Raw genomic sequence first — 21,407 nt, 5'->3', positions numbered from 1 at the left:
GTAGCGCTCGGTAGGGAACTGGCTATAACGGTTGCCTGTCAAGCGTAACACGGGGCAAAGTTCCCACCAATACAGCATTCACTAATGGGATAGGCCTATGTGTATGTTTCCCTGTTGAACAATATGTAAGACGTGTTAATTATTTTTAAAAAGTTCTTATTCCCCGAAGCCAGTTGATTAATGGAATAACTGCATTCATTTATTTATTTTCTTTACTTAGAAACAATTTATTTTATCCAGGACCACTGGGGTCCACTGCCAATTTAGTGGAAAATTTAATTTCAAGTCATCATATGAGCTTGGAAAAAAATATTTGTACCAGGAAAGTGAAATGCGATTGAAAGCTGTGGATAGATACAGTGACTTTTTCTGCTAATGTAATGTCTATTGGTAAACGTAGCCTATGCAGTTTGGCTATATATTATCATAATACATGAATCCTGAACAAACTATTACTTTTCTTATTATAAGGTAATACATTGATGTAACTGACAGAGACAATTTAATTAAAAACAAAAACGTTGGTGCAAAGCATAGGAATTTTTTTCACCACGAAAAAAGACTGTAAGCCCTTTTCTTAATTTTGGTTTTCTTTATAATAGTAGTAACAACACAGTCCATAACTTGCAATTGGATAATAATGGCACACCGTTTGTTGCAACATAGTTTCTTTCAACCAAAGATATTGGATAAACTGAGACCTGAGGGGTCTAGAGGGTTAATAGGCTAAAAGCAATAAATAAATAGGACATAAACCATTATGAGCTTGATAAAAACGACCTCAAAATAAATTCTGAAGCAAACAGGCAGCCAGGGTAGATATGAGATATCTTTATTATTTTAACAGAACCACTGGACCAGACTCGCTTGCTTCATGTTGTTGTGTGACAGTGAGGAGAGTGAATGAGGCGGAGTAGAATGCGAACCCTTCGAACACTACGGTAACCACGGTAACTAGGAGAAGTCTCGCGCGATGATCATGCCTGTCGAGAGCGGTTGATGCGAGGAAAAGTGGAAAATCGAGTGATTGATGCATTTGTAAAACGGATAGTTAGCTATGTTTCGGTCGCTGGTCGCCAAGTATTATAATAAAACCTATCAGAGTCGCAGGGTTTCAATTTATAGCTTGCACCTCTCTCCTACGCGGGAGGCATAAGGCGGCCCTAGGGGGGCGGTTAGTGATACGGTTCAATTTTCGCTAGCTAATTTGGCTAGCTATGCTAACGCAGACTGGTTAGCTTTGTTTACATCAAGTGCGCGCCTGGGATGTGTTAGCTCACTGCTAACCAAACAAATGTGTAGTCTTGGGAGCAGCTTCTTCGTTCAATTAGGCATCGACGAAGGAGCAGCGTTGGAGAGCAAGTGAGCTCTATGGCTAACGTCGAATATCTCGTGGAAAACGTTTGGCTGATGTCGTAAGCTAACGTTAGCTACATGATGCTAACCTTTTGATCATGGATCGTTTGATGGCTTGATCCACTGGTAGCTGTTATGCAGCTTTAGGGATAATGTGAGTAATTATAGCATAGGGTCCAATTGGTCCTTATAAACAGAAACTTAAATAGTGATCTGAAAGAGGTCGTTGTTGAATAGTAACTAGCTACTACGAACCGGTTATGCTAACTTAGCTAGCCGCCTGCCGAGCTAACGTTGTGCGCGTTTAGTGATAACCGCTTCAGCATGTTCGTTGTCTGTTATTGTGTCTGTCGTTAATTCATGTGCCTGCATTGACACGCTGGAGTGACTGATTTGTTGCTCCACCAGGCCAGTTTATAGTTCATCCATCCACCCTGAGACTCAGATATCTTAGCTCCGTCGCAGCGAGTGGCTGGATTTTTTTCCCCGGGCCGTGTTTCCCTGAGGCTGCGGACTACACCGCTATGAACCCTGTGAATGCAACCGCTATGTACGTGTCCGCCAGCCGGGCCGTGCTGCAGTGTGACCCGCGGCAGCCTCACACCTTCGCAGAGATGTACACACTACTGCCCTTCTTCCGACAGTCCCTTGCATGCCTTGTCTGTGGTAAGCATCCTGAAAATATCAGTGTATAATCTCACTATCATAACGTCACACTGTTAAAATAATCGCCTAAGTCATTTTTTGTCAAAATTGTTGTTGTTTTTTGCCTAAATCAACTCCTCATGACGCCGGCCACCTATGGTAAAATCGCTTACATCCTCAGTTGATCAGATCATGTGATTTTACCCCTTTAAGATCATCACTTCTTTGACAATTTGCCACATTCATAGGAATCAGATAAGAACCCAGCATAGAAGAGCTAGAGGGAGATTGTTTAGTTATCGGTTTAGTTTATCAGTGTTTTATTATTGACACTAATATTGGTAACACTTTACACTAAGGTGTCTACATAAGAGTGACATGAGCGTGTCATAAACATGACATGGGATGTGTCATGAACATTAATGACACTTTGAAGTAACATTAATGCTGATGATACTTGTCATGTCATGTTTCTGACAGGCTTGTGTGACTCTTATGTAGACACCTTCAAAATAAAGTGTTACCATATCTTGCTTAAGTCACAAAGGCATGTTAAAAAAATTACCTAAGTCATTTATTTATCTTAAGTTACATAATTTACACACAACGTTATTACTATTCCAATAGCCATCCTTTGTTACATCATTTTTGAGTGAAATGATCAATAAATGTCATATGTTTCACTTTTGGTGAAGTTTTTTGTGTTTCCTGCAAAACATGAAAAAATGAGTTAGGCGATTACTTTAACAGGGTGACGATAAATATAACACATCAATCAATCTAATATTGCCCATCACTGCAAGATCATCAACATTTTTGTGTTGCAAATGAGTTAAATTTACTCGAATGAATTAGTCTTTCATAACCTTCCTATTCATATTGACTGAAGTGTCCGTGGGCGTGCGTGTGCTCGCAGCAGTTGACACGATTTGTCGTGCTCACAACCGTGGTCTCCTTAGCAACCGAGGCTGAGCCCCAGTCATCTGTCCTCTTGTCAAGACAGATGACTCCTCTGTTGTGGCTGCTGCAGAGCCATGTGTTTCCTATTCATGCTTTATTTACTCACTGTGCTTAGCTAGTGGAATATCAACACTGGCACAGCTTGCATTTGGAGATGGGCAATATTGACAGAATGATGTGTGACAATATTTCTGACCTCTGTCGATTATGTAATGGTGTTTTTGGCATGATTGATTGTTTGTTTTTATGCAAACCAGAACTACAGGTTGGGTGATGTATAAAAGCAAAGAAAATCAGTAATGGGCAAATCATGATTACACAGACTGGAGCTGCCTTTGTTTATTAAAATAAACTGGGACAGATAACTTAAAAAACAAGTGCATGGTCAATTGATTATTCATTTGAAAGAAAATTATACAGCATTTACTTTGGACTTTGGGTCAGACAAAACAAGCTCTTGCAGAAATTCACCTGTTTTAGAGCTCACATGGTTAATTGAGAAAATAATAATCACATGGATTAACAGTTCCCTATTGTTTTTGTCTCAGGTAAACTGCTCCAGGATCCCATTTCCCCAACACATGCAGAGTGTCAGCATTATGTCTGCTTGGGCTGTAAAGGCCAGAAGATGCAGATAAGGCCCTCATGCAGCCGCTGTAAGGACTACTCCTGCTTCCAGGAAAACAAACAGCTCTCTTTGCTGGTGCAATGCTACAGGAAGCTCTGCCTCTATGTAACTCATTCGCCGTTGCTGCAGTTGATCAGCAGCCACGTGGGAGGGTCTCCAGAGGTTATGGCCTTGCTAGAGGAGGTGCTAATGTCACATGAAGAGGATATAGAAACAGAGGACACAAGCCTTGCACAGGAAGATGTGAATCCATCTGCCCCTGAATCCCTTACCCCCACAGAGGCACCACCTGCTCCTGCAGAGCTCTCAGCTGTACCGCAGAGCTCCTCCTCTGATCCCCCCTGTTCCAATGGACCACAGGAATGCAATGGAGAAGTGCTGGAGGACCTGGATCCATCTTCTCCTGAGCTGGAAGTATGCGATCTGGTAGAGGAGCGGCCGCCCACAGGCCTGGCTGTGTCCAGTACTGCCTGTGGTGCTCTGGAACTGAGTCTAACTACTGGATCTTTAGCCCCAACTCCAGGCACTGTGTGCTCACTCAGGGAAGGGGAATCTAGCAGCAGGGAGCTGGAGGAGGGGGAGGTGTTGCTCCTCAGTGTGGAGGAGGTGTTACAGACTTTGGATCCCCTTCAGCCCGGTCGAGATTCTCCTCATATGCAGGCAGAAAGAATGCATGCTCACACACACATAAGCACGGACAGAGCACACACTCAAATGTACATACAGCTGGACGCTGCTCACAATTACACACAGATTCAAACAGACAGGACTAACACAATGGTAAGTCATGGTGCTCACATACACACATCCTCCTATGATCCTCCTCCAACCTCCAAGCCCCCGCCAGTCCGCCTTAAACGTAAACGTTCTCGTTCAGAGAGTGACAGGGAAAAGGTGAAACCTCTCCCTATCGCCTCCATCCTACAGGGCCCCTCCTCACATTTACACACTCCAAACCCCTCTCAGACACTGTACATACAGCCACCTACACCCTCCTTAACTGTACCAGCACACACATACTCGTCTCTTTCCAACGGGGCGGCCTCCAAGCCTAGTCGCCCAACGCAGAACCACAATAAAGGTGCCAGGAAGCATGTCGATCCGGGCCCTAAGAAGCCCCATGCAAAGGCCCGCAGTGGTGGAGGCTCAAAGACCAAGGACGGAAGCAAGGACCAGCGGTTGATGTCAGGCTGCCTTGTGCCCCCAGCACCTGTAAGGCCTCCTTATAAGAAGCCAGTGGAGAAGAAGGGCTGCAAGTGTGGCAGGGCAACCCAGAACCCATCTGTACTGACCTGCAGGGGGCAACGATGTCCCTGCTACTCAAACCGCAAGGTGAGATTGAAATTTTTTAAGTCATGTTTACATTGATTTTATTACCTGCAAAAGCATAATGTGTCTATTTAAATGGCACTTCAAAAGTGTAAAGGCATCATTATGGGGTTGTGTGTAGATTAGTGTTTTATGTCACATTTTTAATAAAACTATAATATTATTACATGCTATTACAATTATACTACTATTTTTTTGTTTAAATGGACCCATGGAAGAGTAGTTATTGCCAAGATAATGTTGATTCAAATAAACAACTGTAAGATTATATATTTTTTGACTGGCCTTTTTTTAAAAGCTTTCGTTTTAGGTAAATGTTTCTTGGCACTTTTTTGTTTTGATTTTTGCATTGCTGATTGGCTACTTACCAGGTTGTTTTAGCAAGCAATGGTAGTTGTAAATCTTAAAGAGGGGCTTAATCCTTATATATAAACAAAAAACTTCTACCTGTGATTTATGTGATCCCAAAAACAGTCTTAATAATGTCACTGTATTTACAAATCAAGGTTTGAATATGTACTGAACACTTAATGTTTAAACTACATTTTCAAAGAACATACAGTGTGTCTCAATTGCTTACTTAGCATTTAATGTACTACCATGCTGTTCTTATATAGTCATGACTACAAAGTTACTTGTTGCTTGGATCGGTAATTTTGACATCTTAATTTGACATCGGTGTGATGCAAATAGACGAATGTTCCCTGACTATTTTTATACTTTCCCAGGCATGCTTGGATTGTATCTGTCGAGGCTGCCAGAACTCCTACATGGCGAATGGGGAGAAGAAGCTAGAGGCCTTCGCCGTGCCAGAGAAAGCCTTGGAGCAGACTCGGCTCACACTCGGCATCAACCTCACCAGCATCACTGCGGCCGCGGCACTCCGCAACCCGGCAACCACCAGCATCCGCGCTAACACCCTCCTCAATGTCGCCACAGCAACGGGGACCCCTGTTACCACAGCCTTCCTGTCCCCCAGCCCCCCGCAAGAGCCCAACTATGAGGACAGCCTGGAGCTGCTGATTGGATGAGACGCTGGGACTCCAAAAAAACAAACAAACAGACAGCTCGATGCTGATTGAATGTGACGGCTGATCATTGTGTCTGTCAGACAACCTGTACCTCCCCCCTCTCCAGAGGGGAGGCAATCTAAGGCAGCTATGGGTCTGTCCTGTTCTGTATCCTGCTCTTCTTCTGTGTTGGAAAATGCTGAGTAGTAAGACTAGCATGGGTGTGCCAAAGCCTCCTGTATTGTGCCTGTGTGCCGGTGTGTATCGTTGCCTGTCTGTAGTTAAACACTTATACTCGGTTCCAAGGCTGTTCTGTACTCCAGAGGTGCTTTTTGTTCATAGAACACAGACATACTGTAAGAGGCAATAGGAACCCATACCAGGTTTTGTGTTTGTTCGTGTGTGCGCACCATTATAGATTTCAGTGTGCGCATGTGTGATTTTTGGTGCATAATGATAACAAAAAAAACTGCATCATCACATCTCAGTCACCTGTCACAGCATTTTCCATGTTTGAGTATTACTCCATGTATGTCAAAGAAATGCATAATTGGTATCAGGACGGCCCTTACTAATCCTTAACCCTGTATGTGTTCACACCTTCATTGTGAATGAATCTTGTGACTAATCTATGGAGAAGTTATGTCCCACACAAGACTCTATGCCTTTTCTATCTCATTAACTCACTCAATCCAAGTACTGTCGGCTGATAATGAATTTGTCTTAATGAACTTGACTGATGCAGGCATTGTACAGGCAGCAAGATAATGTCCAAGCACTTGGCTGGCTCCACGGTTTCTGTACGTGTGTATGTGTGAGTGAGTGAGTGTGTATGCGCCTGCTGAGATTTACTGTAATGTCAGCGGGGAGGCGGATGGTGGGTTGTAAGCACTTAGTGTGATTGATTGGCCAAATTACAACGAAAACCATTCTTGGTTACCATAGCAATAGGAGCACCAACAAGGAGCCTCCCAGCTCTCGTGCACACACACAGTTGTTTACAGTGTTGCCATTTATATAGGCTATAACTGACTGTCTTCTAAAATATTACACCATTATGGTCTAATTATGGGATTGTACACGTGAGTGTGTTTAGATAAACTGAAGCCATAGATTGTCATTAACAAGACAAAATATCCTCTGTGTGCATTTTTCCCCAGTTCTAGAGTCCTGACTGATTAGAGACCAACTCAGAAACTATTTTTGATACCAAGTGTTTGCATTTTGGTACCACTGTCCTTTTTTTTGTGTGCGTTTTGGTTAAAGCACCTTGAAGCCCTCCTATAACTCGAGAGGCCGTGTATCGTCTGTGTTTGTGTTTACTGTCTCAGCTGTAACTACAACATGTTTTGTCAGTCCAGTCATGGTGACCAAAAAGAGACTGAAGGAGAGAGTGGGAGGACTCAGGCTGACCAAACAAACACCTTGGTTCTCAACTCATTGACCAGGAAGTAGCAGGTGGATTACAGTATGATCAGAAAATATGATCTATCTTCCTGCGTGTGCGTATGTTTCAAAATGTATTTCTTTTGGGCATTACTTGAACCCTGATTAGTTTTTGGTATTTGTTTTTTTATGTAAAACTCTTGTTTGAGGAGTGACTCTTATTATTGCTGAAACATTCACTGCCATAATATGGAAACATGTAATACAACATGAATTAAATGATAGTTTTTTACTTTTTCAGTTTGGGGTCTTTTTGTGTGGAGGGGTTATGTGACTCAAGTTTGCATGTGAACTCGGGTCGAGGGGCTGGAGCCAATCCCAGCTGACATTGGGTGATAGGCGGGGTGTACACTGCTTGTAATGTATATGAATATGTGATTTATCATAGCTGTATGGTTCTGGAAAGGCTTGAAAGGCGCTTGATTTTCACATTGGAAGAGGTGCAGAAACCCTGTTTATTGTAAATTCACTTATTCCCCATTCAATGAAAAGTAGAATAACAAAATCCTAAAAGTAGTGGACCAGTACAGTTTGGTTATTTTACTTCCACCTCCAACCAAAATCTTCAAATTAATATTTTTAAAAAAAGGTAAGACCTGGGAAAAGTACAGCCTTTTACAACAATTTCATACTGATTAAAAATCAGCATTAGTATCCATTGGATATAAAAGTTTAAATGTGTCAGAAAACACTTAATACTCCAATAGTCCATTCATACTGGATCAGTGCGTCTCTTTAAGGCTGCAGGACATCATGATCAGTGTCACACCACACATTCATTCAACGACATTGCACATAGAGCAAATTCAACCAAAAGAACTGTAAACAAAGGGAAAGCTTCACTCATAACACTGAACATCAAAAATATTCTTGTCATACTTATTTTTCACAAAAGGCGAGTTTCATAAGTCCAACAGCACTGTCATTTTCTGGGGATAATAACTCGACTGACCCGCAGGCAAAACAGCTCTCAATAGAAGTCATTCACACATGAGAGCACAACATTTAATCTGCATCTATTGTACTCCTCCAAAAGGTCCCAAATGGCTTCTTCCTTGTCATTTCAGGCCACTGTTGCTCCTTTTCCACCAACATGGGACACATTTTGAAATGGTTAAGATCAATTAGACCAAAACGAAATTGGTTCAGAACGTGAAATTTTGTTTCTCAGTTCCAACAAAAAAGCAGTTTTTGTTTTGACCTGAGCTGTGATTCATGTGACATCAGAAGGTGTGTCGTCTTACCATTAATAGTTACCATGCTTGTTTTTTTTAATATCTGTAAAAACTGATCAAAAGCTTGCAGATAATGAGTACAAGCAGCCTTTTTGCTACGGTTTACTTCTGTTGTGGAGTGTCCACCGCCCTCTGTTCATGATGCATTATTTATTACAACAGTTCTGCTGAAAACCAAAGGAAACGCTGACTGGTTTGCTGGGCAGCACCAAGAATCCTAGATGGAACCGATGCAAGAACCAGACCTTATTTGGTGCTAAAGGGGCATGAGAGTCTGCCACCGCAGCTCTATTTGATCGTATCCTTACAGCTCCATAGTCCAGAAGAAGTCCTTTCTACTCCTCAGAGTCTTCTTCTCCAATCCTGTACCCTCAGACAAGTAAACGTTTGAGTTCACTTCTGTTGATGTCTATATCAAGTCATCCCAGTCCTGGAAACTGCTATCCACTCTCTCTCTTTAGCCCACTAGGAAGGCCCCAAAGTAGCTCGCCCTCCCGTCCATCTCCATGACGCTGGCATTGCTGACGGTGATGAAGATGCGGTCCGCAGGCTGTAGGAAGGCGGTCCCGGCCTGGTGCAGGGAGAAGAGACCCGGCTCTGGACCCCGAGGCCAGCAGGCGCTCCGAGACGATTTCATCAGCAGGATGGGCACCGTGTAGGAACTCATCTGTGGGTCGACAAGGTCAGAACTTTCACAAACAAAGCAGTGCGTTATACATTATACATACATATAGAAGTGATTGGTCAGCATTGTGATACCATCTGGAATTAACAGATTGATTTCCTGCTGTGGTGCATTCAAGGACACGAGGTTTGAGAGTTGGCTTATTAAATAAAATAAAAAAAATCATAACAAACAATAAATAAACCTGTTTTACTTTGTCCAGCCAGACATCATGTTCATACAGTCATGGAAAACATTATTAGATCACCCTTGTTTTGCTTTCTTCCTTTCTTTCTCGGCAATTTTAATGCCTGGTACAACTAAAGGTACATTTGATGATGATTTTGATTATTATCAAGAAAACCATGGAAAAAGTCTAGATATGAGCTGTTAAATTAAACTCTTATGAGCTATTTTTGTTGTTATCATTATATTTGTCTAAACAAATATACCTCTAGTCGTACCAGGCATTAAAATGAACACAAAATTGAAGTAAACAATGGTCTAATCATGTTTTTCCATGGCTGTATATAGTCAGATTGTATTTGCAGGGTTCCTATGGGTGTTAGAAGTCATTGAAATCACTTGAATGTCAATGTGTTTCAAGGTGCTTGAAACTGCTTGAAATTAAGGTTATATAGGATGCCAAGTTCTTTCACAAAAAAGCAATTTTGAAACTTAATTGTGTTTCAATTAGATTTTTGTAGATTGTCACACAACACAAGTTTTTCACAAACTGCCGTTTATAGCACAATTACATCTAATTGAATCTCCGTATACTGTATGTAGTGTATATAAATATGTAATTAACCACAGCTGTAAGGTGATGGAAAAGCTTGATAATTAATCTTGAAAATGCTTGAACTTGACTTTGGAATAAGATGTTATTTGGGAATGAGATTTTGTTTTTTGCTGCCCTAACCAATGAGCAGCTTGTGACGTATTTTCATCCTGCTGATGTCATTCTCTAACCTTCTTGTATATATACTGGACAAGCTGAGCCCCCTCCTCCTCCTTCGCCTCCCCATCCGTCTCCCCCGTGGACGGCAGTCTGAAGTAGGTCTGGCCGTAGATGTAGTAGAGGCCGGCTCTAGGCACCAGCAGCTCTCCCCCTCTCAGCTCCATGTTCTGCAGGAAGGACAGACCTCTCTGGCCCTCCCACGCTCTGATTCGCTCCCCCAGGTAACCCCTGCTGCTCCGCGGGCCTGCAACAGCACATAACCACACACACCAATTAAAGCATTCACTTTGATCACTTAAGATTCCTGGAACAGAATATTACTAAGAAGAACCAGTCTGCTATTTTAAATAAGAAACAAATGTCAAAAGAATCTCTCAGTGTGTAGATAATGATTACAGATGTGCTCACAGAGCAGCGCCTTCAAACATCGACATCAACAGCCACATGTTTAAAAGAAAGCAGGAACAGATGACATCAAGAGGTATGTATTTGTGTGTGAGGGAAGAGAACTGACCAACCTTTGAGGTTTATTACATTCAGAAATATATTTAAGATAAAGCTGATTATATTCTATATTCTTCTTATTGCCAACATTATTTGAAAGAAATTTACTTTGGCGCCCCCCAGTGGTCGTATCCAAACAGACACTGTGACAGACCCCCTGATCCTCAAAGACCTCCAATGGCCTGAGGGTCAAAAAAATTAAACTAATTTTACAAATTATTTATAACATACTCATATGAATGGCGATATTATTATTATCACGAGTCAGTTTTAATCAATATTTTTCATAAAGAGAAAGCTCAATGCTTTAAATGGTGTGAGACCCAATCTATTGGCAAAGGGCTCAGCTAAATTAAATTAAAAAACAAGATTTATTTAATTGTGCTGCTGTAATTGTCCGGTAACAACTGTTGTCTGGTAAGTACCTTGTCATTAAAATATATGAAAATTGTATGAGATACTGACTACCTATTTCTGAAGATACTGCATAAGTTTGTTTAATATCTGGATAAAGAGTAATGGGGACAATGGGCAAAACAAAACAACATATGAACTTATTTTAGTTTGTAGCCATGATTTGTTCTGGTTTTGATAGTTTGATAGTTTTACCTAGGTAAGTAAAAACTTGTTTTCACAGTCAATAAACTGTAAACCCTCTATGCCAGTAAGGAAAAAAATGTTTGGCGTGTTTTTTGTCTTAAAATAGCTAACATAATTTATTTAATAAACATATGTAAAAGATCCAGTAGCTTCAACAGGGTACAATACATAACATTTTAAATTTTACAACATTATAAAAGGAACTTTTTTAACCGCTTTCTTGTCTGAATATTGCCTGTAGGCAACACTGTACCATTGAACCAACGACCCATTGAAATGATTGTCTTGAACAATCTAAGTCTAAACTATCAAAAATGAAGGTTTACTCACCTATCAGTCGGAATATTTTTTTCTTTTCCAGATGGAAAAGGGCCACGAAATGACATTTTGAGTGATTTTTTTGTGGTGCAAAATGGCAAAGCTGATTCCTTTGGAAAAGTCTGCAAATTAGGGTTTCAATATAACCTCCTGGAGATCATGTGACAAATTAAAGCATTGCACGTGGTTCCCTATACTCTTCCCTCTTTTTTAAAGTATCGCATCACAAAAAAACATGCATTGTAGAAATTTGACAGGCCAAAAAAGAATTCTTGTGCGTGTGCCACAGTATTTTGAATTTGAGTATTTCAAACATCTGGCTTTTTATAGTGTTTCACGGAAAAGTCAGAGCAAATAAAAGTGACATTTAAGAGGAAGTGACTGTCAGACACTTTGACGAGGTTAAAGCAGCTGCACGTCTGCAGGTCCTGACAGAAATGAAGGTATGAACCTGAGAGCAGCCTGGGAAGCCTCCAAGCACATTCCTCACCTCTGGCCCTGGAAAGGTGTGGGTGAAGCTTTACTCACAGGTGTGTGAGCTCTGTTAATATGTGTCACAACAATCACAAGATACCACTTCCAGAACTCTACTTTGTGCCTATACTGACTATTTCCCCTCATTAAAAGGATCCTCACCGTCTGCTGTTAGAGGCTCCGAGGAGACGACACCCGTCACGTGGGCAGCAACTTTGGGAAGAGGGACCCCTCGGACCCCAGGGCTCAAGAGAGGCAGCACTCCTGTTAGCTTATCTGTGAAAACCACAGGCAGATAAGAAACACACACAAGACATTTTAAGTGGAAAAAGACATACTTTACTCCTATTAGTAGGAACTGATAGTCAATGGAGGCATTGTTCTCACTTCTCATAGCCGTGGATATCTCACTCTGGAATCTGTCCGCCATCGTCTGAAAGAAAAACATCGAGAGGGACGGAAAGAAAAAGAGATGGAGGGGAAAGACAGAGTGAATGGGTGGCATATCTTGACCTCTGCAGTTACTGTGCCTTTTAAGGTATCTTTAGATCTAAATTTACAACATTCAGTAATTCACCAGGGACCTCTTCATCCCCATGAATCATTCAGTTGTCACTCTGGGTCAACAAATCTGTTGACCTGGAATAACAGTGGGTGAGTCAGTGTGTTTTAGAAGAGATGTGCAGTCACATCATTTTTCCAACAGCATGTAAAAAAATAATATGTCTGATTTCTGCAAATGCTGCACTATTGGGAACAGAACATGCACTGTGTGGACAGACACAAAATCAGTGAGCACAAGCTGAAGTTAGACGAAAAAATAAATCAAAAACCTTCTCTATGTGGTAGTGGAGCTGTTGCGTGACTTGCCAGCAGGGGTCGCTCTTCTTGTCCTCCGCTGAATCTTTGACCTCCGAGCGCAGATTTGCGTTTATTAGACAGGAAACGCTACTGCGGGAGAAACTCTCCTGCATCTGTGAAACAATGCAGCCAACAATAATTTTCATTAGCGAATAACCCTTGGATTTTATTTCCCTCAACTGTGCAACTTTGTTCTCTGTTCATCAGACAAAACGTACAAATTAATTATTCTAAGGTAAGATTATTCTAGAGGTAAGGTAAGATGTGTTGATGGATTGTCACAGACTGATATTTGACAAAATTTAGTTATAATGAAAAAACATTGAATACATTTAAAAAAAAAAATGTTTACCAATTACAAATATTATAATGAAAAACATATTTTAATCTTTACCAATTAAAAAAGGTCCATCATAATTAAAGCAAACATTTAAAATACACATTCAGACTAATTGAATGCATGTTATTAATTTTGACTATCAAAATATTTTTCTATAATGGAAACACATATTTGAAATTGATGTTTTCAACCTTAATTAATTAAAAACATTATAATGAAAAAACACATTCTATACAAAAAATATTTATCATTATTAAAGCACACATTTAAATGCACAAAGACAAATTAAAAAAATGTTTCTTCTTATTATAACTAAATTTTGAATACAAATGATGAATTCATTTAACTATAATTATTTATTATTATTATTATTATTATTATTATTATTATTATTATTATAATGGAAACACGCATTTGAAACTGATATTTTTCATCTTGACTGATTAAACATATTATAATGAAAACACACATTTTAATTACATCTTTTTTATTCCTGCCTAGTTTTTTCTTCTTAATCAGGGGAAAAAAGTATAAAGAATAATATAGTAAGTAGATAAAACACAGAGTGATACAGGTGGATGCCAATTAGTTCATCAACATGCAATTAACTCTAAGTGGTCACAGATGTGCGTGAGGTGGCACTGGGCGTTTTTACTGTGACTCAACCAATCAGAGCTCAGCATCGGATCTATCACCTTTTTCTTTTTTTTATAATGACGTTTGCTCAAATGTCAAATATGTTGCTTTTGGGTGTCACAAGCCCAAAGTCCTAACGAGCCTCGTTTCCTGCCATTGTTTTCTGTTATCTGCTCCCCCAACTTTCTCCTGTTTCATTGTCCAGCGTTTAAGAATGGCAGAAATTATTGCATAATCACCAAATACACTTCTCTTAAATATTAATAGCATATAGAAAGGAACAGGAAGTGGTAGATAATTTAACGACCACGTCATGGCATCATTTAAGACTTGTTTATACTGCTCTACTACTTACATATTAACGTGTGGGGTGCTAAATAGTGAGTTCATAGTTATATATTTAATGTCCTATTCTTGTATTAGTATGGAAAGCTGTCACTGTAAATTTAATGGTAGATGAAGCTCTGTGTTGCAAGTAAAGTTGACTTATCATTCAAATGCGTCAAAACTCCCCTTTCCCCCGTAAGATGGCAGTCGGTCTGGTGCTATCATTATCTGTCTGATTAAGGAAGAGGACGAGCATATCTTACCGTGCTCAGGACTTTGTTGAAGTACACAAAGCTGATGGCAACCGCGATGGTCTGCAGGAGGATCGCTGCGAGCATGATGAGCCCCAGAGACTGGAGAGAAACAGAAACGGCCATATCACAGCGTGAGCGAGGCACCCAAATAAGTTCCAAAGAGCGAGAAAAAACTTCCAGCAGGGACGACAAATCAGATCAAGCTCTGCTGCATGTCTGCTCTGCAGGCAGAGAGAGAGAGAGAGAGAGAGAGAGAGAGAGAGAGAGAGAGAGAGAGAGAGAGAGAGAGAGAGAGAGAGAGAGAGAGAGAGAGAATGGAGGATTACAACAGCCTCAAGATGTCACTGTTATTAGACAGAAATGAGCTGGGAGTTTAATGCTGCACATGCAACTTCATGACGCCTTCACGTGTTGTCGGAAAAACAAAACTTTGAGTTGAAAGCACTTTACCTTATTAATAATAATAATAATAATAATAATAATAATAATAATAATAATAATAATAATAATACATTTTATTTGGAAGGTGCCTTTCTTGCCACTCAAGGACACCGTACAAAAAAAAGAAAGAAAAAAAAACAGCAATAAAATACACAGAATTAAGAACAATACAATACAATAGATTGGACAGGGTAATTTTCAGCAGAGGGAATAGGCGATTTTAAACAGATGTGTTTTGAGTTGTGATTTGAAATGGAACCTTCCAACTTACTCTTAAAATTGTTAAACGTTTTTATTCAGATTCTATTTTGATACACATGGCAGTGTAAGACTGTCAACTACTATGTATAAAAGATTACTTTTTATTATTATTATTTACCAAACATATTTACTTCAAGGTCCATTTAGTAGGCCTTTTGTTCTGAAGCATTTAAATGTCATTATTATTGTCCAGATGCAGGTTTTTTTCAGTTTCCAAGTGTTAAAACTTCACTTTAGTAATTTAAAGTGGGCATATAATGCACACTTTCGGGTTAACACTTGCATTTTGGGTTTCTACTAGAACATGTTTTCATGCTTTAATTTATACACATTTTCGCATACTGTCTAAAGATTAAAGATTCCTTTATTGTCAGTGCATGAGGCATACAATGAAATTCAGGTGCACAAACAGTGCACATAAGAGAACATAATAATAATAATAATAATAATAATAATATGTATGTATACATGTGTATCTATACACACACACACAGAAAAAAAATCCATGCAACTAAAATAATATACATTAAAATCACTCATACACTATTTACTGCTGTCAACATATGCATATTAAAAAATCTATGTTTAATATGTATTGCACTGGTAATAAAGCAATGAATAGATAGGAAAAGTAATATTGTACAAGTTAGATAATAGGTAATAAATAATAATAAGCCATAGTGTCTATATATTAATTATTTCGGTGATGAGTTCAGTGCGGTGATTGCTTTTGGATAAAAGCTGCTCAGTAGTCTTGTGTTCTGTGCTCTGATGGCTCTTTATCCAGTTCAAAGCTCATGCGCTGGGTGGTATGACTCATTTGTGATATTAAGTGCTTTGTGCACACATCAGGTGGTGTAAATGTCTTCCAGAGTGGGTAGCCGTGTGTTGGTGATTTTTGCCGCTGGTTTTATCACTCTCTGTAGAGCCTTTTTGTTCGCTGCAGAGCTGTTGTCGTACCACACTGGCACCCCGTAGTTCAGGAGGAGCGTGGTAGAAAGACACCAGATGCTGCTGTGACAGACAGTCCGTGTTTAGTCTGTGAGATCTTGTGAGATGTGGTTGCCCCAGGAACCTAAAACTGGAGACTCTCTCCACTCTGTCACCATTAATGTACAGCAGCTGATGATCATTCTGCTTCTTCTTAAAGTCGATGATCAGTTCCTTAGTCTGTCTGAACACCCTGTGTCTGAAACGCTCCGTATGACAATTACGTAAAAACGTGACACATGGGAGTAAATTGACGTTACTTAAAATAACTTTTATTTTCAAGTAGGACATGAATGGTGATCTCCTGGGTGAAAGTTTAGGCTTTGTTTAAACTGGCTCGCCCTAAGAGCAACTTTTCCGGTTTTATACTCCCTTTCTTTGCTTCTCCCTTTGCTTTCACACTGCGTCACTTCTGCCTTCGTGTTGTTCATAATTACTATAGACACTAGAGGGCGCCACCAATAATACATGTTAATATAGCAGCCCATTGAACAGGCTGACAACTACCTGCTTAAACCTACTAAAAGGTGGAACAGGCCCCTACTTTTCCATACTTACTTCATGGAAAAATGATTAGACCACTTTTTTTCTTCAATTTCTTGTTCATTTTAATGCCTGGTACAACTAAAGATACATTTGTTTGGACAAATATAACGATAACAACAATAATAGCTCCTATGAGTTTAATTTAAGAGCTGATATCTAGACATTTTCCATGGTTTTGTTGATCATAACCAAAATCATTATCAAGAAAACCATGGAAAATGGCTAGATATCAGCACTTAAATTAAACTCTTATGAGCTTTTTTTTTATTGTTATCATTATATTTGTCTTAACAAATGTGCCTTTAGTTGTACCAGGCATTAAAATGAACAATGAATTGAAGAAAGCAAGGGTGGTCTATTCATTTTTTCCATTACTGTATGTCAATAATGATAATGCTTGATATCGCCCATTTATATCTTGAAGCTGCCCAATTTATCCACAGTAGTAAATCTCACTTTTATGATACAGGACATTTAATGACTTTTACTGTTTGTTGGAAAGTTAAAGTTTAAAGTTCATGCTATCAAATTATATAAGTATGTTCCTACTTTACAGTCTGATAAAGATGTGACTGATATCCAAACCACTAGTTATCAAATTGTGCGTGTTGTGCAGATTTGAGTTTAACACAGATGGAAAAAGTAGATCAGTTTTCTGTCCTGTGTAGAACAGATTTCTTTCTTCCAGAGTTTTATGTGTGTTATGTGTAAAATCCTCTAGTTATGTATAGCAGATGTGAGCAGAAGGCTGCAGTTTTTCAGTATTTGACATTGTTTACTCCTTTCTGTGGTTCAAGGAATACTTGTTTGACTTCAATGCCAATCCCAGCATCTGCCACAATTTGTATCTGGGCTCATTTATTATTTCCTTTCCGCCAGAACAACTTCAATGCGCCACAAATCGTTGTTTTAACGATATCCAGTCTCCAAATTTTGGAGCCACTGAAGGTTGCCATGTTGTTTGAGGGAGGCATTTCAGGTGAGCGTGTAGCCACTGGGGAAAAAAACCTCTCGTGTCAGATACTTAGCCTTTCATCTGTTCTTCAATATTTCATTTTCACTGTTTTGTCTGTATGAATGGCTGTTGCTAAAAAAGATTAAACAAGGTCATGCTGTCACACGACCAAAAGCACTTGGGTGCAGTGCAGCGAGCAGATAATCAGCATCAGAAACTAAGATGAAAAAGGGCCTTTTTCTTCTCTTTCCTGCTATTGTGAAGTGATCTGAGAGCATGCTATTCGATTAGTGCCAAATGACCTGCCATTGTTTGTGCTTATGTGGAGCCTTAAGTAGTATTTGTCCCAGAGGAGTCATTCAATCTGCACAGTTTAACCTTGAGTAATTCCTGGAGGTTCCTTTACTTTCATTCCTTCACCTCTAACCCCAGCTCCATTGTCAGTGTGAGGAAGTGAGAGTGGAGCTGAAGGAGTTCACAGCTCCTGGATGTGCACGACCCAACAGTCAGGACCCGCTTTAAAGCATGTGCAACACATTCACACTGGCACACATGCAGACGTAATGTTCTCAAATGTAGGTTGTTCTGTAGCAGATCAAGCTGAAAATGTTGGGAGTGTTGCAGGAAAATAAGTATTTTGTTTGTTTCCTTCACTGATTAAAATCTCAGAATGCGGAACAGACGGTGATAAGAGCTTCCTGCGTCCCCTTAGGTGAAGTCAATTCCCAGGCTTGTCAGAGAGAAGTGGAGGAGACGGTGAGTGATATCTGAAGACTGTTTGGCCTCTGGCAGGGAAGATGACACCCTGAGAGACATGCCTGTGTACAGTCCCATGGCACACACACACAGATAACAGTGTGTGTGGAATTATTGCAGAAATGATTCATTTAAGAACTATGTTTAGACATTTTTCCTTTCATCTTCTTTTATTTCTTCCTCTTAGGTCCAACCAGCCGGTGACCTTTGACCTCTGTCAGACGTGTCCACATGCAGCAGGCACCGACTGGTTTTAATCCTCTGGGGTTTTCAAGCTTAAAGGTAAAAGAACCACATTTTGGAAATATGCTTATTTGAGTTAAATGAGAAGATTAATGCCACTTTAAAGCCAAAGCCAGCAGCCTGTTAGCTTAGCTTAGCATAAAGACTGGAAACAGAGGGAAACAGCTAGCTTGGCTCTGTTTGTTTGTTTTTATTGACTTAATTTTTTAAATTATAGTTTAAATTATAATAAGTTTAAATTATAAGTTTAAATTATAATAAAGCATTTGTTCAACAACAAAAAAAACCTTCCTATTTCCATTCCTTAAAGGTCATTGTGACTGATAATAATAACAATAATAATTGTGTCATTTAATATACCATCATACATTTCTAAGACCATCATTATCATGCCATTGCAACTACCAGTAGAGGCACAACCAGTACCTATATATATATATATATATATATATATATATATATATGTACATATCTTTATTCGGCTGTGGGGATAGTTAACAATGAGGCAAATATAGAGATAAAATCACAAACAGTAATTGCATTGTGCATTGTTCTCTGTGAATCCCTGCAAAGGCAATTGAAACAAGCACTTAATGGCGGACCACGCCACTAACCATGAAAACTAATAGAAGGATAATTATATATTAATATATTGAATCGCTATTGCGGGCTACATGGTGGTGCAGTGGTTAGCACTCTTGCCTCACAGCAAGAGGGTTGCCAGTTCAACTCTGGCCTGCAGCTCTCGTGTGGAGTTTGCATGTTGAAAGTTCAAAGTTCAAGCTTTCATTTGCCATTTGTGAACAGACCACAGTCAGGGAATTTTTGTGCAGGGCTCTCTCGTGGTCAACAAAAAACATAAGGAGAATAAATATAAAATATTAAAATATACAGGGGTATCAGCTTTAAATATGGACATTATATACAACATTATGAAATAAGGCAGTCTAATAAGAACAATATAAATATATAAATTATAGATGCACTGTACATATGTGATATATGTGATATGTGCAGACGCAGAGTAATGGTTCTGACTGTGGCAGGGAAGAAGCTGTTCTCCCTGTGTCAGTGTGGGTTCTCACCAGGTACTCTGGCTTCCTCCACAGCTCAAAAACATGCACTTAGGTTTAATTGGTGACTGGAAAATTGCCTGTAGGAGTGAATGAGAGCGTGATTGTCTGTCTCTATGTGTCAGCCATGTCTGGAGACCTGTCCAGGGTGAACCCCGCCTCTCGCCCACTGTCAGCTGGGATCGGCTCCAGCCCCCCATGACCCGAGTGTGGATAAGCGGTTAAGGAGAATGAATGAATGAATGATTGAATAGCTATTGCTGAAAAACAACATGCAGACAACAAACAGGATCAAAACTCGGTTTTATTTTGTGATCATTTGATGGGTTACTTTTAATCAATGGAAAAAACTGGAACAAATTTTGGTCCCCACCATAATCATCAAAAACATGTTTTGTCTTTCTGTGAGGCGCAGTGAAACTTTTAGACTCAGAGACTCTGAAACTATTTTCCAAACCCTGAAGTCTGAAATCAGTTACAAGAACAATTGGAAACAGGAAAGCATACGGAGAACTGCAGCTCCTCTGGAAATGAAAGCCGTTTCCCCTCTGAAGCACAGAGCTAAAATAACACCCAGAAGACATATAATGGATTTAAAGGACGGATCACGCTCCATCCACCCTCCTCTGTCCTCCACTCCCCTTTGCCCTCCCCTGAGGACTTCTCCTCCCAACGTTCCTCTCTGTACAGTCATGGAATCTCCCTAAATTCCCGCCTGAGCACTACAGCTGCTCATTGTCTCATTTATAAAACAAAGACTGGTGCTGAAAATGCTACAGCAGCACAATGCAGACACGCAGTCAGTTTGCCTGTTAGTGTGTCAGTGGAAGGGTGTTCCCCCGACAGGAAACTACTGTATGTGAACATGGGAGCATAGAAATAAAGCCATTATATTTTAATATTTAACTCACAATCCATCATTTTTATAATTGTTTAAACAGGTAATTTGGCCAGAAAGTAAGAAAATAAAATCTCAATGTAACATTTGAATATGAAAATTTTGGGATTGGAATAACATTTAGGTGTTATAAGGATTATCAACTTAAATATTAAATCCAGGTGTCAAAAATTGATATGTTCAGTGTCCTCTAAATTTAATATCACACAGTGGTGGAAGTAGGGTTTGGATCCTTTACATTTTTTTTCCTTAACTAAATGGAAGTAGAAATACACTAATGTAAACATACTTAATTACAAGTGAAAGTCCTGCATTCCAAGTGAAAAATTACAGTCAGTCAGAAAAAAATATTTGTTAAATATCAAAAGTACTAAAAGTGTTCGACATGCAGTCAAATATCCATGTGAGTGTTATAATACTATGTTTTTATTATTGGATTAGTGTTAAATACATTCATGTATAAATAGTATTTTACTGTCGTAGGTAGTACTGGAGTAACTTATTTTATTTTATGTACTGTTCGGTAAATAAATGGATTATAACAATGTGACATATTTTATGTAGTAGTTTTGGTAGTAGAATAAAAAGTAGAATGTTTATCTCAGGAAATACCTCAAAGTTGTATCTAAGTGTATTTCTTGACCAAACTAATTAATTTGCGAAAACAGATAAAAACAGTTAAACCCCTTGAAAAAA

At 39.4% G+C, this 21,407-nt stretch overlaps 2 protein-coding genes across 3 annotated transcripts; one reads left to right on the top strand and one right to left on the bottom strand.

Moving 5' to 3' along the window:
• The first annotated feature begins 320 nt into the window (after nt 1–320).
• Nucleotides 321–7,606, top strand: LOC131988668 (E3 ubiquitin-protein ligase MSL2-like). Of its 2 annotated transcripts, none has more exons than XM_059353850.1 (4): nt 321–471; nt 1,765–2,022; nt 3,510–4,921; nt 5,647–7,606. In XM_059353850.1, the coding sequence occupies exons 2-4, from the start codon at nt 1,881–1,883 to the stop codon at nt 5,947–5,949; spliced, it is 1,857 nt and encodes a 618-aa protein (XP_059209833.1). In that variant the 5' UTR covers nt 321–471; nt 1,765–1,880; the 3' UTR covers nt 5,950–7,606. The 2 variants fall into 2 exon arrangements, with proteins under 2 accessions (XP_059209833.1, XP_059209834.1); XM_059353851.1 differs by lacking the exon at nt 321–471 and adding an exon at nt 919–950.
• Nucleotides 7,607–8,226: 620 nt separating this feature from the next.
• On the bottom strand, nt 8,227–14,788 carry LOC131988138 (tumor necrosis factor ligand superfamily member 10-like). Its single transcript, XM_059353183.1, has 6 exons — nt 14,558–14,788; nt 12,964–13,104; nt 12,518–12,563; nt 12,293–12,406; nt 10,246–10,478; nt 8,227–9,276 (listed from the first exon to the last, which is right to left on the bottom strand). Exons 1-6 carry the CDS (start codon nt 14,669–14,671, stop codon nt 9,067–9,069), a joined length of 858 nt encoding a protein of 285 aa, XP_059209166.1. The 5' UTR covers nt 14,672–14,788; the 3' UTR covers nt 8,227–9,066.
• Between the last annotated feature and the right edge of the window lie 6,619 nt (nt 14,789–21,407).

This window comes from Centropristis striata, chromosome 16 (assembly GCF_030273125.1).
Source record: "Centropristis striata isolate RG_2023a ecotype Rhode Island chromosome 16, C.striata_1.0, whole genome shotgun sequence".
NCBI lineage: Eukaryota > Metazoa > Chordata > Actinopteri > Perciformes > Serranidae > Centropristis > Centropristis striata.
This window is presented reverse-complemented; position numbering and strand designations above follow the sequence as displayed.

What these genes read in the sequence shown, in the direction of transcription:
- LOC131988668 (XM_059353850.1), top strand. Translation starts at nt 1,881, where the DNA reads ATGAACCCTGTGAATGCAACCGCTATGTACGTGTCCGCCAGCCGGGCC. An exon ending in CCTTGCATGCCTTGTCTGTG is followed by an intron (nt 2,023 to 3,509) that starts GTAAGCATCCTG and finishes TTTTTGTCTCAG; the next exon opens with GTAAACTGCTCCAGGATCCC. An exon ending in CCTGCTACTCAAACCGCAAG is followed by an intron (nt 4,922 to 5,646) that starts GTGAGATTGAAA and finishes ATACTTTCCCAG; the next exon opens with GCATGCTTGGATTGTATCTG.
- LOC131988138 (XM_059353183.1), bottom strand. Translation starts at nt 14,671, where the DNA reads ATGGCCGTTTCTGTTTCTCTCCAGTCTCTGGGGCTCATCATGCTCGCA. An exon ending in GGAGCCTCTAACAGCAGACG is followed by an intron (nt 10,479 to 12,292) that starts GTGAGGATCCTT and finishes GTGCTGTTGCAG; the next exon opens with GCCCGCGGAGCAGCAGGGGT. An exon ending in TCCAGTATATATACAAGAAG is followed by an intron (nt 9,277 to 10,245) that starts GTTAGAGAATGA and finishes GTCGACCCACAG; the next exon opens with ATGAGTTCCTACACGGTGCC.